The sequence below is a fragment of the Pseudophryne corroboree genome, chromosome 7 (genome assembly GCF_028390025.1).
Source record: "Pseudophryne corroboree isolate aPseCor3 chromosome 7, aPseCor3.hap2, whole genome shotgun sequence".
NCBI classification, from domain to species: domain Eukaryota; kingdom Metazoa; phylum Chordata; class Amphibia; order Anura; family Myobatrachidae; genus Pseudophryne; species Pseudophryne corroboree.
Genome location: NC_086450.1, coordinates 438445318 through 438459930, shown reverse-complemented (window position 1 = coordinate 438459930; position 14613 = coordinate 438445318). Strand labels below are relative to the sequence as shown.

General features: G+C 49.4%; 1 protein-coding gene across 7 annotated transcripts in view; it reads right to left on the bottom strand.

Moving 5' to 3' along the window:
- TRAF7 (TNF receptor associated factor 7) overlaps nucleotides 1–14613 on the bottom strand; it is a 130331-nt gene that overhangs the window by 18928 nt on the left and 96790 nt on the right. For all 7 annotated transcript variants that reach the window (XM_063934901.1, XM_063934903.1, XM_063934905.1 and 4 more), the window contains 9 exons: nucleotides 13827–14044; nucleotides 11421–11494; nucleotides 11280–11328; nucleotides 11054–11181; nucleotides 10877–10959; nucleotides 8671–8710; nucleotides 8439–8555; nucleotides 7802–7924; nucleotides 7520–7639 (listed from right to left, as the gene is read on the bottom strand). In XM_063934901.1, the coding sequence (XP_063790971.1) occupies nucleotides 7520–7639; nucleotides 7802–7924; nucleotides 8439–8555; nucleotides 8671–8710; nucleotides 10877–10959; nucleotides 11054–11181; nucleotides 11280–11328; nucleotides 11421–11494; nucleotides 13827–14044 (952 nt within the window). The remainder of the gene's footprint in view (nucleotides 1–7519; nucleotides 7640–7801; nucleotides 7925–8438; nucleotides 8556–8670; nucleotides 8711–10876; nucleotides 10960–11053; nucleotides 11182–11279; nucleotides 11329–11420; nucleotides 11495–13826; nucleotides 14045–14613) is intronic.

Sequence of the window (14613 nt, the reverse complement as noted above, 5' to 3'; positions counted from 1 at the left end):
GAACTCCGTAAGGACCATGGGGAATAGCGGGCTCCAAAGGAGGCTGGGCACTCTAGAAAGATTTATGACTACCTGGTGTGCACTGGCTCCTCCCACTATGACCCTCCTCCAAGCCTCAGTTAGGACACTGTGCCCGGACGAGCTGACATAATAAGGAAGGATTTAGAATCCCGGGTAAGACTCTTACCAGCCACACCAATCACACCGTACAACTCGTGATACTATATCCAGTTTGACAGTATGAAAACAACTGAGCCTCTCAACAGATGGCTCAACAATAACCCTTTAGTTAACAATAACTATTTACAAGTATTGCAGAAAATCCGCACTTGGGATGGGCGCCCAGCATCCACTACGGACTACGAGAAATAGAATTACCGGTGAGTAAATTCTTATTTTCTCTGACGTCCTAGTGGATGCTGGGAACTCCGTAAGGACCATGGGGATTATACCAAAGCTCCCAAACGGGCGGGAGAGTGCGGATGACTCTGCAGCACCGAATGAGAGAACTCCAGGTCCTCCTCAGCCAGGGTATCAAATTTGTAGAATTTTGCAAACGTGTTTGCCCCTGACCAAGTAGCTGCTCGGCAAAGTTGTAAAGCCGAGACCCCTCGGGCAGCCGCCCAAGATGAGCCCACCTTCCTTGTGGAATGGGCATTTACAGATTTTGGCTGTGGCAGGCCTGCCACAGAATGTGCAAGCTGAATTGTACTACAAATCCAGCGAGCAATAGACTGCTTAGAAGCAGGAGCACCCAGCTTGTTGGGTGCATACAGGATAAACAGCGAGTCAGATTTTCTGACTCCAGCCGTCCTGGAAACATATATTTTCAGGGCCCTGACAACGTCTAGCAACTTGGAGTCCTCCAAATCCTTAGTAGCCGCAGGCACCACAATAGGCTGGTTCAGGTGAAACGCTGACACCACCTTAGGCAGAAATTGGGGACGAGTCCTCAATTCTGCCCTATCCATATGGAAAATCAGATAAGGGCTTTTACATGATAAAGCCGCCAATTCTGACACTCGCCTGGCTGAAGCCAAGGCCAATAACATGACCACTTTCCACGTGAGATATTTCAGATCCACGGTTTTTAGTGGCTCAAACCAATGTGATTTTAAGAAACTCAACACCACGTTGAGATCCCAAGGTGCCACAGGAGGCACAAACGGGGGCTGAATATGCAGCACTCCTTTCACAAATGTCTGAACTTCAGGTACTGAAGCTAGTACTTTTTGAAAGAAAATCGACAGAGCCGAGATCTGTACTTTAATGGAGCCTAGTTTTAGGCCCATATTCACTCCTGCTTGCAGGAAATGCAGAAATCGACCTAGTTGAAATTCCTCTGTTGGGGCCTTTTTGGCCTCGCACCATGCAACATATTTCCGCCATATGCGGTGATAATGCTTTGCCGTTACATCTTTCCTGGCCTTAATAAGCGTAGGAATGACTTCTTCCGGAATACCCTTTTCCTTTAGGATCCGGTGTTCAACCGCCATGCCGTCAAACGCAGCCGCGGTAAGTCTTGGAACAGACAGGGCCCCTGCTGTAGCAGGTCCTGTCTGAGCGGTAGAGGCCACGGGTCCTCTGAGAGCATCTCTTGAAGTTCCGGGTACCACGCTCGTCTTGGCCAATCCGGAACCACGAGAATTGTGTTTACTCCTCGCTTTCTTATTATTCTCAATACCTTTGGTATGAGAGGCAGAGGAGGGAACACATAAACCGACTGGTACACCCACGGTGTCACTAGAGCGTCCACAGCTACCGCCTGAGGGTCCCTTGACCTGGCGCAATATCTTTTTAACTTTTTGTTGAGGCGGGACGCCATCATGTCCACCTGTGGTTTTTCCCAACGGTTTACCAGCATCTGGAAGACTTCTGGATGAAGTCCCCAATCTCCCGGGTGGAGGTCGTGTCTGCTGAGGAAGTCTGCTTCCCAGTTGTCCACTCCCGGAATAAACACTGCTGACAGTGCTAGTACATGATTCTCCGCCCATCGGAGGATTCTTGTGGCTTCTGCCATCGCCATCCTGCTTCTTGTGCCGCCCTGTCGATTTACATGGGCGACTGCCGTGATGTTGTCTGACTGGATCAGCACCGGCTGGTGTAGGAGCAGGGATTTTGCTTGACTTAGGGCATTGTAGATGGCCCTTAGTTCCAGAATATTTATGTGAAGGGAAGTCTCCTGACTCGACCATAGTCCTTGGAAGTTTCTTCCCTGTGTGACTGCCCCCCAGCCCCGAAGGCTGGCATCCGTGGTCACCAGGACCCAGTCCTGTATGCCGAACCTGCGGCCCTCTAGAAGATGGGCACTCTGCAGCCACCACAGTAGAGACACCCTGGTTCTTGGAGACAGGGTTATCAAGCGATGCATCTGAAGATGCGATCCGGACCACTGGTCCAACAGGTCCCACTGAAAGATTCTGGCATGGAACCTGCCGAAGGGAATTGCTTCGTAAGAAGCCACCATCTTTCCCAGGACCCGCGTGCAGCGATGCACTGATACCTGTTTTGGTTTCAGGAGGTCTCTGACTAGAGATGACAACTCCCTGGCTTTCTCCTCCGGGAGAAACACTTTTTTCTGGACTGTATCCAGAATCATACCCAGGAACAGTAGCCGTGTCGTCGGAACCAGCTGTGACTTCGGGATATTCAGAATCCAGCCGTGCTGGTGCAGCACCTCCTGAGATAGTGCTACTCCCACCAACAACTGTTCCTTGAACCTCGCTTTTATTAGGAGATCGTCCAAGTACGGGATAATTAAAACTCCCTTTTTTCGAAGGAGTATCATCATTTCCGCCATCACCTTGGTAAATACCCTCGGTGCCGTGGACAGTCCAAACGGCAGCGTCTGGAATTGGTAATGGCAATCCTGTACCACAAATCTGAGGTACTCCTGGTGAGGATGGAAAATGGGGACATGCAAGTAAGCATCCTTGATGTCCAGGGATACCATGTAATCCCCCTCTTCCAGGCTCGCAATAACCGCCCTGAGCGATTCCATCTTGAACTTGAATTTTTTTATGTATGTGTTCAAGGATTTCAAATTTAAAATGGGTCTCACCGAACCGTCCGGTTTCGGTACCACAAATAGTGTGGAATAGTAACCCCGGCCTTGTTGAAGTAGGGGTACCTTGATTATCACCTGCTGGGAATACAGCTTGTGAATTGCCGCTAGCACCGCCTCCCTGTCTGAGGGAGCAATCGGCAAGGCAGATTTTAGGAACCGGTGGGGTGGAGACGCCTCGAATTCCAGTTTGTACCCCTGAGATACTATTTGAAGGATCCAGGGATCCACCTGTGAGCGAGCCCACTGATCGCTGAAATTCTTGAGGCGGCCCCCCACCGTACCAGGCTCCGCCTGTGGAGCCCCACCATCATGCGGCGGACTTGGCAGAAGAAGCGGGGGAGGACTTTTGCTCCTGGGAACCTGCTGTTTGTTGCAGCCTTTTTCCCCTACCTCTGCCTCTGGATAGAAAAGACCCGCCTTTTCCACGCCTGTTTTTCTGGGTCCGAAAGGACTGAACCTGATAAAACGGCGCCTTCTTAGGCTGTGAGGGGACATGGGGTAAAAATGCTGACTTCCCAGACGTTGCTGTGGAAACTAGGTCCGAGAGACCATCCCCAAATAATTCCTCACCCTTATATGGCAACACTTCCATGTGCCTTTTAGAATCTGCATCTCCTGTCCACTGGCGAGTCCATAAGCCTCTCCTAGCAGAAATGGACAATGCACTAACTTTAGATGCCAGTCGGCAGATTTCCCTCTGTGCATCTCTCATATATAAGACTGAGTCTTTTATATGGTCTATGGTTAACAGGATCGTGTCTCTGTCTAATGTGTCAATATTTTCTGACAGTTTATCTGACCACGCAGCGGCAGCACTGAACATCCAAGCTGACGCAATAGCTGGCCTAAGTATAATGCCTGAGTGTGTATATACAGACTTCAGGATCGCCTCCTGCTTTCTATCAGCAGGTTCCTTGAGGGCGGCCGTATCCGGAGACGGTAGTGCCACCTTTTTAGACAAACGTGTGAGCGCTTTATCCACCCTAGGAGGTGTTTCCCAACGTGACCTATCCTCTGGCGGGAAAGGGAACGCCATTAGTACCTTCTTAGGAATTACCAATTTTTTATCAGGGAAAGCCCACGCTTCTTCACACACTTCATTTAATTCATCTGATGGGGGAAAAACTACGGGTAGTTTTTTCTCCCCAAACATAATACCCTTTTTAGTGGTACCTGTATTTATATCAGAAATGTGTAACACCTCTTTCATTGCCTCAATCATGCAGTGAATGGCCTTAGTGGGCATCAGATTAGACTCATCGTCGCCGACACTGGTGTCAGTATCAGTGTCGACATCTGGGTCTGCGGTCTGAGGTAGCGGGCGTTTTAGAGCCCCTGATGACCTGTGCGACGCCTGGACAGGCACGAGCTGAGAAGTCGGCTGTCCCACATTTGGCATGTCGTCAAATTTCTTATGTAAGGAGTCTATACGTGCACTCATTTCTTTCCATAAACTCAACCACTCAGGTGTCTGCCCCGCAGGGGGTGACATCCCTTCTAAAGGCATCTGCTCCGTCTCCACATCATTATCCTCATCAAACATGTCGACACAGCCGTACCGACACACCGCACACACACAAGGAATGCTCCAACAGAGGACAGGACCCACAAAAGCCCTTTGAGGGGACAGAGTGAGAGTGTGCCAGCACACACCAGAGCGCTATATAATGCAGGGACTAACTGAGTTATGTCCCCTATAGCTGCTTTTTCTATATAATTTATACAGCGCCTAAATTTAGTGCCCCCCCCTCTCTTTTTTTACCCTTTTCTGTAGTGTAGACTGCAGGGGAGAGCCAGGGAGCTTCCTTCCAGCGGATCTGTGAAGGAGAAATGGCGCCAGTGTGCTGCAGGAGATAGCTCCGCCCCTTTTCCGCTGCCTATTCTCCTGCTTTTTTCTGGATTCTGGCAGGGGTATTTTCCACATATATAGCCTCTGGGGCTATATATTGTGGTATTTTTGCCAGCCAAGGTGTTATAATTGCTTCTCAGGGCGCCCCCCCCCCCCCCCCAGCGCCCTGCACCCTCAGTGACCGGAGTGTGAAGTGTGTGTGAGGAGCAATGGCGCACAGCTGCAGTGCTGTGCGCTACCTTGGTGAAGACTGATGTCTTCTGCCGCCGATTTTCCGGACCTCTTCTTGCTTCTGGCTCTGTAAGGGGGACGGCGGCGCGGCTCCGGGACCGAACACCAAGGACTGGGCCTGCGGTCGATCCCTCTGGAGCTAATGGTGTCCAGTAGCCTAAGAAGCCCAATCCGGCTGCAAGCAGGCGAGTTCGCTTCTTCTCCCCTTAGTCCCTCGCTGCAGTGAGCCTGTTGCCAGCAGGTCTCACTGAAAATAAAAAACCTAAATCTATACTTTCTTTCTAAGGGCTCAGGAGAGCCCCTAGTGTGCATCCAACCTCGGCCGGGCACAAAATCTAACTGAGGCTTGGAGGAGGGTCATAGTGGGAGGAGCCAGTGCACACCAGGTAGTCATAAATCTTTCTAGAGTGCCCAGCCTCCTTCGGAGCCCGCTATTCCCCATGGTCCTTACGGAGTTCCCAGCATCCACTAGGACGTCAGAGAAATAAATGCTAGTGAGTGTGTGGCCTGCAAATGCAGTTGCAGCACTGCCGCCCCTGTACTCGCAGCCTCCAATATTGAAATGCCCCCTTGGCTCTGGTGTACCAGTCCTGTAGGGGACAGATTATGTATGGGCTGCTGGAGCCATCTGGCTGTTGCCACTTTGGAGGCTGGATACACTCCATAGGGGACTGAGAAACAGATGGACAGATTTTCGGATTCATGAAGGTGCAGTGATATTTCCAAGTAGACAAGTCTGCACTTATTAATGTCCAGCATGTGTTGGGTATGTGTTGGTCACATTAACGTATCCCTCCAGCATATCAGGTGTCTGCTTTTAGGACACAGGCGCAGTGCAGGTAAGATCACAATCCGTGATTTGAGAAAGGTGGATGCTTCTGACCGTGGTCTTGCAGTGAGATAGAAAACCTCATGTGGATGCCACCCCAGATGCTTCTGACCGTGGTCTTGCAGTGAGATGGAAAACCTCATGTGGATGCCCCCCAGATGAACCTGACCGTGGTTTTGCAGTGAGATAGAAAACCTCATGTGGATGCCCCCAAGATGAATCTGACCGTGGTCTTGCAGTGAAATAGAAAACCTCATGTGGATGCCACCCCAGATGCTTCTGACCGTGGTCTTGCAGTGAGATAGAAAACCTCATGTGGATGCCCCCCAGATGCTTCTGAGCGTGGTCTTGCAGTGAGATAGAAAACCTCATGTGGATGCCCCCCAGATGCTTCTGACTGTGGTCTTGCAGTGAGATAGGAAACCTCATGTGGATGCCCCCCAGATGCTTCTGAGCGTGGTCTTGCAGTGAGATAGAAAACCTCATGTGGATGCCCCCCAGATGCTTCTGAGCGTGGTCTTGCAGTGAGATAGAAAACCTCATGTGGACGTCCCCCAGATGCTTCTGACCGTGGTCTTGCAGTGAGATAGGAAACCTTATGTGGATGCCCCCCAGATGCTTCTGACTGTGGTCTTGCAGTGAGATAGGAAACCTCATGTGGATGCCCCCCAGAGGCTTCTGAGCGTGGTCTTGCAGTGAGATAGAAAACCTCATGTGGATGCCCCCCAGATGCTTCTGACCGTGGTCTTGCAGTAAGATAGAATACCTCATGTGGATGCCCCTGTGGTCTTGCAGTGAGATAGAAAACCTCATGTGGATGCCACCCCAGATGCTTCTGACCGTGGTCTTGCAGTGAGATAGGAAACCTTATGTGGATGCCCCCCAGATGCTTCTGACTGTGGTCTTGCAGTGAGATAGGAAACCTCATGTGGATGCCCCCCAGATGCTTCTGACTGTGGTCTTGCAGTGAGATAGGAAACCTTATGTGGATGCCCCCCAGATGCTTCTGACTGTGGTCTTGCAGTGAGATAGGAAACCTCATGTGGACGTCCCCCAGATGCTTCTGACCGTGGTCTTGCAGTGAGATAGAATACTTCATGTGGATGCCCCTGTGGTCTTGCAGTGAGATAGAAAACCTCATGTGGACGTCCCCCAGATGCTTCTGACCGTGGTCTTGCAGTGAGATAGGAAAACTCATGTGGACGTCCCCCAGATGCTTCTGACCGTGGTCTTGCAGTGAGACAGAATACCTCATGTGGATGCCCCTATGGTCTTGCAGTGAGATAGAAAATCTCATGTGGACGTCCCCCAGATGCTTCTGACCGTGGTCTTGCAGTAAAATAAGCCACTAACCCTGCTTGGAGCAGATGCTATCCATGCTAAAGCTGTGGGGCACAGGCTTTCTGCTGACTGTAGGTGAGCAGAGTCACCCTCAGGTGCACTACAGAAGGGAGACAAAGGAAAAGCTCTACAAGTGGAAGAATATCACAGTTATGGAGGTCATCAGGTCTAATCTGGTTAGGGATGGGAGATTAGGACTCACATGGATGAGATTTTCATACGTTCCACACACAATATGATGGTTGGTGACTGCGATGGAGTACACGCTCCCTCCAGACGTCTGCAGGACATGGACACATTCCAAGGATCTGATGTCCCATATCTGGATGGCAATATAAAGGCTTCAATAAGAAACTGCATGTTTTAATTAGACAAAATTATCTTTTACTTAGCTGGGACACTTGCAGCGCTTTCCCAAGTCAACTTGCGTCTTGACGATGATGGGTCCTATACCTACTCTATCATCTTATATCCCGTCTCTTACCTTGATCGTCTGGTAGGAGCCGCTGTACAAGTAATTCTGTGAGGCCACCAGCGCCCGCACCCAATGGTTAAGTCCGGTCAGCTCCTTCTTCAGTTTTAAATCTGTGACCACTATGTCCCAAACCTGCATGGGTAAAGAGGAAAATCAGATGTGACCCGGAATGCCCACTTATGCCCCGGCATGAGTATCATCTGCTACCACAAATGCCACGTTGTAAACTTTCCACTGCTTTAGCCTGTCTCCTGTGTCTTATGACTATTGGGTAAACGTTCTGGTTTTTAAAGTGTCAGTAGGGAAATTATATAGGTTAATAAGTGTGGTGGATGAAACGGCATAATAAAATTCAATGAGACTATGGGGCAGATGTATTAAGCCTGGAGAAGTGATAAAGCAGTCATAAGTGCAAGGTGATAAGGCACCAGCCAATCAGCTCCTAACTGTAAATTTACATATTGGAGCCGATTGGCTGGTGTGTTATCACCTTGCACGTATGACTGCTTTATCACTTCTCCAGGCTTAATACATCTGCACCAGTGTTCTTTTATCAGCTCAAAACATCCAAGATCTACCCCAATAGGGGTAACGGTTGGCAATGTGCATAATCTAAATGATTGTTAATCAGCAGAGACGCACAAACCTTGATTGCTTTCAGAGAGCCACTGAAGAGGATGTTGTGGGAGGACACCAAGGTGCAGACTGGGTTGTCATGTGCTCGGATAGTGTTCACTTTCAGTAGTGTCGGAATGTCCCAGACCTAAACAGAGAGGCTGCGTCAGACAGGATCTTGTGGTTATATTGGCAGTTGTCCATTCTGTTCTATTACTCTCCCTCATTGACGCACTCAGCTCAGTGTGCCTAACGATACTCACAATGATGGTGCAGTCTGCAGAGCCGCTGTACAACTTGTTCCTGCAGAAGGGGCCAGAAATGAGGAGTGGTAAGTATGGCAGAGCCTCAGTAATAAGTAATACTCAGTAACACAAATAATTTAGGCACTGTATGTATATAGAAGTATGTAATGAGCACGTGTAAAAATATAATGTACAGAAAAAAATCTATTGGTGTTTCTACCAATGGGAAAATGGAGAAGCATAAATCTGAAAGATGTATTATTTTCTGGCATCGACAACGTGTCCTGTTGTGCGGCCTCTGCCCCTTCCTGGCTTCTACAACATTAAATGCAAACTACACAGATAATTTAGATCCTCCAACTGGTCACAGCAATAAGTTTGCAAATGACCACTGTTAACTTTTCCTCTGCACAGCAGAAAACATATGGATATATTAAAGATATTTCTAACCCATCTACTTATGATCTGAGGTTTTTATGAGACATGAATCAGTTCAGTTTGAAAGGATCGTCCGCTAAGCTCTCGCATTCTTCTTTCATTAGTAGACACTAATATGGAGTCTGTCCCGTTACCCATGACTACGGTTATACTTTATGCCAAACAGGAGAGGACAAATATAAAGCAGAGAAACGGGAGACTTTAGAGGTATTGTGGCCGAGACACCTTGTCTACATCTCGCCGTGTAGACTTAAGGTGGGTACACACTAGTAGATATATCTATGGACGGATCGGGCAGTGTGCTGTGCATACACACTGCCCAATCCGTCGTGGACTGACGTCATGAACTGGGCGGGTGTGTACACACACACGCCCGCCCAGTTCAGCTGTCAATCACCGCCGGCCGCCGCACCATATGTACGGGCGTACACACACAGCGACGCGCCAATATATCGGTAGATATATTGGCCGTCGGCTGTGCTGCGCGGCCGACGCGATACGTCTGTGAACGACGGAGTTCACAGACGTATCGGCCGTACACACTGGCCGACGGTCCCGCGATATATCGGCCGTTCAAGAGAACGGCCGATATATCGACCAGTGTGTACGGGCCTTTAGTGATCGCTAATTCTTATGGTTACATGCCTCCCTTAATTCATATTATGGAACCCGCTAAAGATGGCCACATAGGCAAGGTTATGTCTAGGTGTCGTGTGCTTGTGGACTGATTTGGTAGTCTAATGCGACTATACGCACACACAGTCCTAATTATCTATGCGATCACACCCCAAAAGCAGCTGTCACCACTATCATAGCTACTTACACCTACCCCATTGCTGGCTGTAGGAGGAACGTCTGAATTTGCCATCCACAATGCATACGCCCAACTAAGAACAGCAAGTAAATCACTAAATGCAGCTGCATTCTGACTTGAAAGGGTGAGCATTAATCCATTAACTGAGAGCGCCTCAGGATCACTCCTTTAACCGAGAGCACCTCAGGATCACTCCTTTAACTGTGAGCGCCTCAGGATCACTCCTTTAACTGAGAGCGCCTCAGGATCACTCCTTTAACTGAGAGCGCCTCAGGACCACTCCTTTAACCGAGAGCGCCTCAGGATCACTCCTTTAACTGAGAGCGCCTCAGGATCACTCCTTTAACTGAGAGCGCCTCAGGATCACTCCTTTAACTGAGAGCGCCTCAGGATCATTCCCTTAACTGAGAGCGCCTGAGAATCACTCACTTAACTGAGAGCGCCTCAGGATCATTCCCTTAACTGAGAGCGTCTGAGGATCGCTCCCTTAACTGAGAGCACCTCAGGATAGGCGTTACAGTGCCGTCCCCGCCAGGTCCACCAGAAACCTCAAAAGTTTCTTTCCCCAAGCTGGACGCCTGCTGAACTCCTGAACATTGACTGACTAGACAGACGTGCATGTAACTCACTTGTGTCCCTAACTGGCCAATAAAGCCGATTCTGATCACTCCCTTAACTGAGAGCGGCTCAGGATCACTCCCTTAACCGAGAGCGCCTTAGGATCACTCCCTTATTCGAGAGCGCCTCAGGATCACTCCCTTAACAGAGAGAGCCTCAGGATCACTACCTTTGTAACGGTCAGTAAATACTGAAGGGTAACAACAATTTGCTGGTCACGGATTTAACCAACTCTTCAGCCGAGGCCTAATATATTTTTAGCTGCATCAGAAATAACTGTGCCTCTAGTACACCTGAAAGAAGAAATGCTGCTTTACTCTGGTAGAAAGATCAGGGAATGTATTAAAGCCTCACCCTTGTATACACAAGGCCAGTACGATGCCATCATGCCCCTCCAGGGTCTTTTGGCACTTGTAGGTCGTGCAGGTGTCCCACACCTGGAAAAAGACGACAGTGTGAGTGCAATGCTGGTGGGATCGGGACAACTTAAAGGGCCAATCCTGGAAATCTCTGGGGAAAGCTGTCTCTCACCTTTATGGTTTTGTCAGAGGAGCCACTAAACAGCAGATCTCCTATGGAATAGACGCACAAACACCACACAGGGCCTTGGTGCCCCACGAAGGTTCCCTTGCATTTAAATATCTGCTGTGGGTCGTAAGCTGTGGAAGAGGAGGACACAATAAGCCATCAGTGGTAATACAGCAAAAGGGCTGAATACTGAAAATGTTTAGGATATGTTTGAAACACTGACACTTACAGCCCAGAATACCCATGTTCAGCCGAGCGTTAATATGGGAGAGCTCATCCTGGTAAAGGGAGAGAAGACAGTGAGAGTTGAAGTGCAGGGAAAAGGCGGGGATCCGCATTCAGGTGGGATACTCCGGTTACAGCGACTCACATTCAGCATTGACGCATCCCTGCGGAACTCCATCAAATCTTCACTCAGCTTACTTTGGTTCTCATCCAAGACGTCTGTAAAGAAGAGATCAGGAGAGATGAGGAAATTAAACAATCTGAAGTCTCCATAGTGAGAATATGGACGGGATTAGGTTACGAAAGCAGCAGCGGATAGGTGGATAGGAAAGAAGCAGCAGAAGATGTGTGGATAGGAAAACGACAGCGGATGCGTGGATAGGAAAGCGGCAGCGGAAGATGTGTGGATAGGAAAGCAGCACCGGATGTGTGGATAGGAAAGCAGCACCGGATGTGTGGATAGGAAAGCAGCACCGGATAGGTGGATAGGAAAGAAGCAGCAGAAGATGTGTGGATAGGAAAACGACAGCGGATGCGTGGATAGGAAAGCGGCAGCGGAAGATGTGTGGATAGGAAAGCAGCACCGGATGTGTGGATAGGAAAGCAGCACCGGATGTGTGGATTGGAAAGCAGCACCGGATGTGTGGATAGGAAAGCAGCAGCAGAAGATGTGTGGATAGGAAAGCAGCACCGGATGTGTGGATAGGAAAGCAGCACCGGATGTGTGGATAGGAAAGCAGCACCGGATGTGTGGATAGGAAAGCAGCACCGGATGTGTGGATAGGAAAGCAGCACCGGATGTGTGGACAGGAAAGCAGCACCGGATGTGTGGACAGGAAAGCAGCACCGGATGTGTGGATAGGAAAGCAGCACCGGATAGGTGGATAGGAAAGCAGCACCGGATAGGTGGATAGGAAAGCAGCACCGGATAGGTGGATAGGAAAGAAGCAGCAGAAGATGTGTGGATAGGAAAACGACAGCGGATGCGTGGATAGGAAAGCGGCAGCGGAAGATGTGTGGATAGGAAAGCAGCACCGGATGTGTGGATAGGAAAGCAGCAGCGGATGCGTGGATAAGAAAGAACCAGCAGAAGATGTGTGGATAAGAAAACGACAGCGGATGCGTGGCTAGGAAAGCAGCAGCGGATGCGTGGCTAGGAAAGCAGCAGCGGATGCGTGGCTAGGAAAGCAGCAGCGGATGCGTGGCTAGGAAAGCAGCAGCGGATGCGTGGCTAGGAAAGCAGCAGCGGATGCGTGGCTAGGAAAGCAGCAGCGGATGCGTGGCTAGGAAAGCAGCAGCGGATGCGTGGCTAGGAAAGCAGCAGCGGATGCGTGGCTAGGAAAGCAGCAGCGGATGCGTGGCTAGGAAAGCAGCAGCGGATGCGTGGCTAGGAAAGCAGCAGCGGATGCGTGGCTAGGAAAGCAGCAGAGGAAGCGTGGCTAGGAAAGCAGCAGCGGACGCGTGGATAGGAAAGCAGCAGCGGACGCGTGGATAGGAAATCAGCAGCGGAAAATGCGTGGATAGGAAAGCAGCAGCGGAAAATGCATGGATAGGAAAGCAGCTGCGGAAAATGCATGGATAGGAAAGCAGCTGCGGAAAATGCGTGGATAGGAAAGCAGCAGCGGAAAATGCGTGGATAGGAAAGCAGCAGCGGAAATGCGTGGATAGGAAAGCAGCAGCGGAAAATTAGTGGATAGGAAAGCAGCAGCGGAAAATGCATGGATAGGAAAGCAGCAGCGGAAAATGCGTGGATAGGAAAGCAGCAGCGGAAAATGCGTGGATAGGAAAGCAGCAGCGGACACGTGGATAGGAAAGCAGCAGCGTATAGGCTTAGCTCAGAGGGTGAGATCACACAGGCAGGAATGCACGGTGGTTCCACAAATCACAGACTTCTCAGCCCTCAGACATTACACACCTTACTGAGATAAAAATCAAAAAAACTGTAAAACTAATGACATACACAGAGGGGATGAAACAAAGGTAACCCACACCTACAGCGCTTATCAGACCCATCTATATAGCCAAATGTCATCAATAAGCCCACAGCACCTACTCCTGAAAACTTAGACTGAGGAATTACAGAGGCTCCCCACTTCGGTTTCACAAGGCACCTTAACAGTCCAGGGTTTAAGGCTATCCATGCTTGGTGACTTAACACTGGTACATTGGCATGATAGTCTAAACATCGTGCCCCAACACGTCTGACCAAACAGATATTGATCTAAACGGAGCAGAATTTATGGGAATGTGTCTATCAGTTATCAGCCCTCACTCGCACCTGTAGGAAGAGTACTACGGTCGCTTGGCCCCTGGCTGTGCCTGTCCAGTGTGGTGACTCAAACTTATTTCCTACTTTGTCTATTACATTGTCTTTTATTAGCCCTAATCTACATTTTCTGGCTCAGTACAGCAGTGGCTGGGATGAGAGGATGACTACCAGGGAAAGAAAAGGAGGAATATACAGCTTTGGCTCATGGACCTATGCTGATATGTTTCGCCCTCCTCCAAACACTGCGGATAGTGTGATAGGCACATTAGAGACATTTCATACCAAACTTCATCTCCAGGTTCTTCTCCAGCTGGTCAATCTTCTCCGAGAGCTTCCCCAGCATGGAGCGGAGGAACGCAATCTCCTGGTCTTTCTGCGTCATGGCCACCTGCATTTCATGGAAGCGGTCGTCTGTCTGCTGGAGGAACTCCTTCAGACCCTCGAACTTGCAGGACTCTAGGTGTGTTTCATAGGTGTCCTGGTTCCCTATAAACGTGCACCTGGGGGTCAGAGGGAGGAGGGGTGTTACAGCCACTATCTCAGAGTATAGTACTTCCTGGAACAGTCCCGCCCAGCCTAGGCTAGATATGTATGCACCATGTAACAGCAAGCTTAGGCAAGATTTTAGCTTACTTAACTTTATACTTTTTAAAAAGTGATCATTGTCATTTCCATGGGCAACCAGCATTTCAACCTTCTACCCCAAAAACCGGGTAATAATTATCCAAAACTACTCTCAAATTAGCTTCTGGATCTCAGGTTAATCCACTGCTTTTCCATCACACATATTACACCGGAGAGAATTCATACTGTTCTCACTTGGTGCATGTGTGAGCGTATGGTGATGTCACGTCTTCTCCTCATTCCGTTTTCTGACGCTCGGCTGAGCGGACGCTATGTGCGACAATGAACTGTCACACGGCCTATGGCAATAATGGACATACACAGCAGAAACCATATTTTAAATGGTTTCTAAATTCCTGCTCTGTTTTCAGCAGCCAAAACAATCTATAGTAATGCGGGATCCGGTCTGAAGATCGACACTGTTTAGGTCGACAATGTTTAGGTC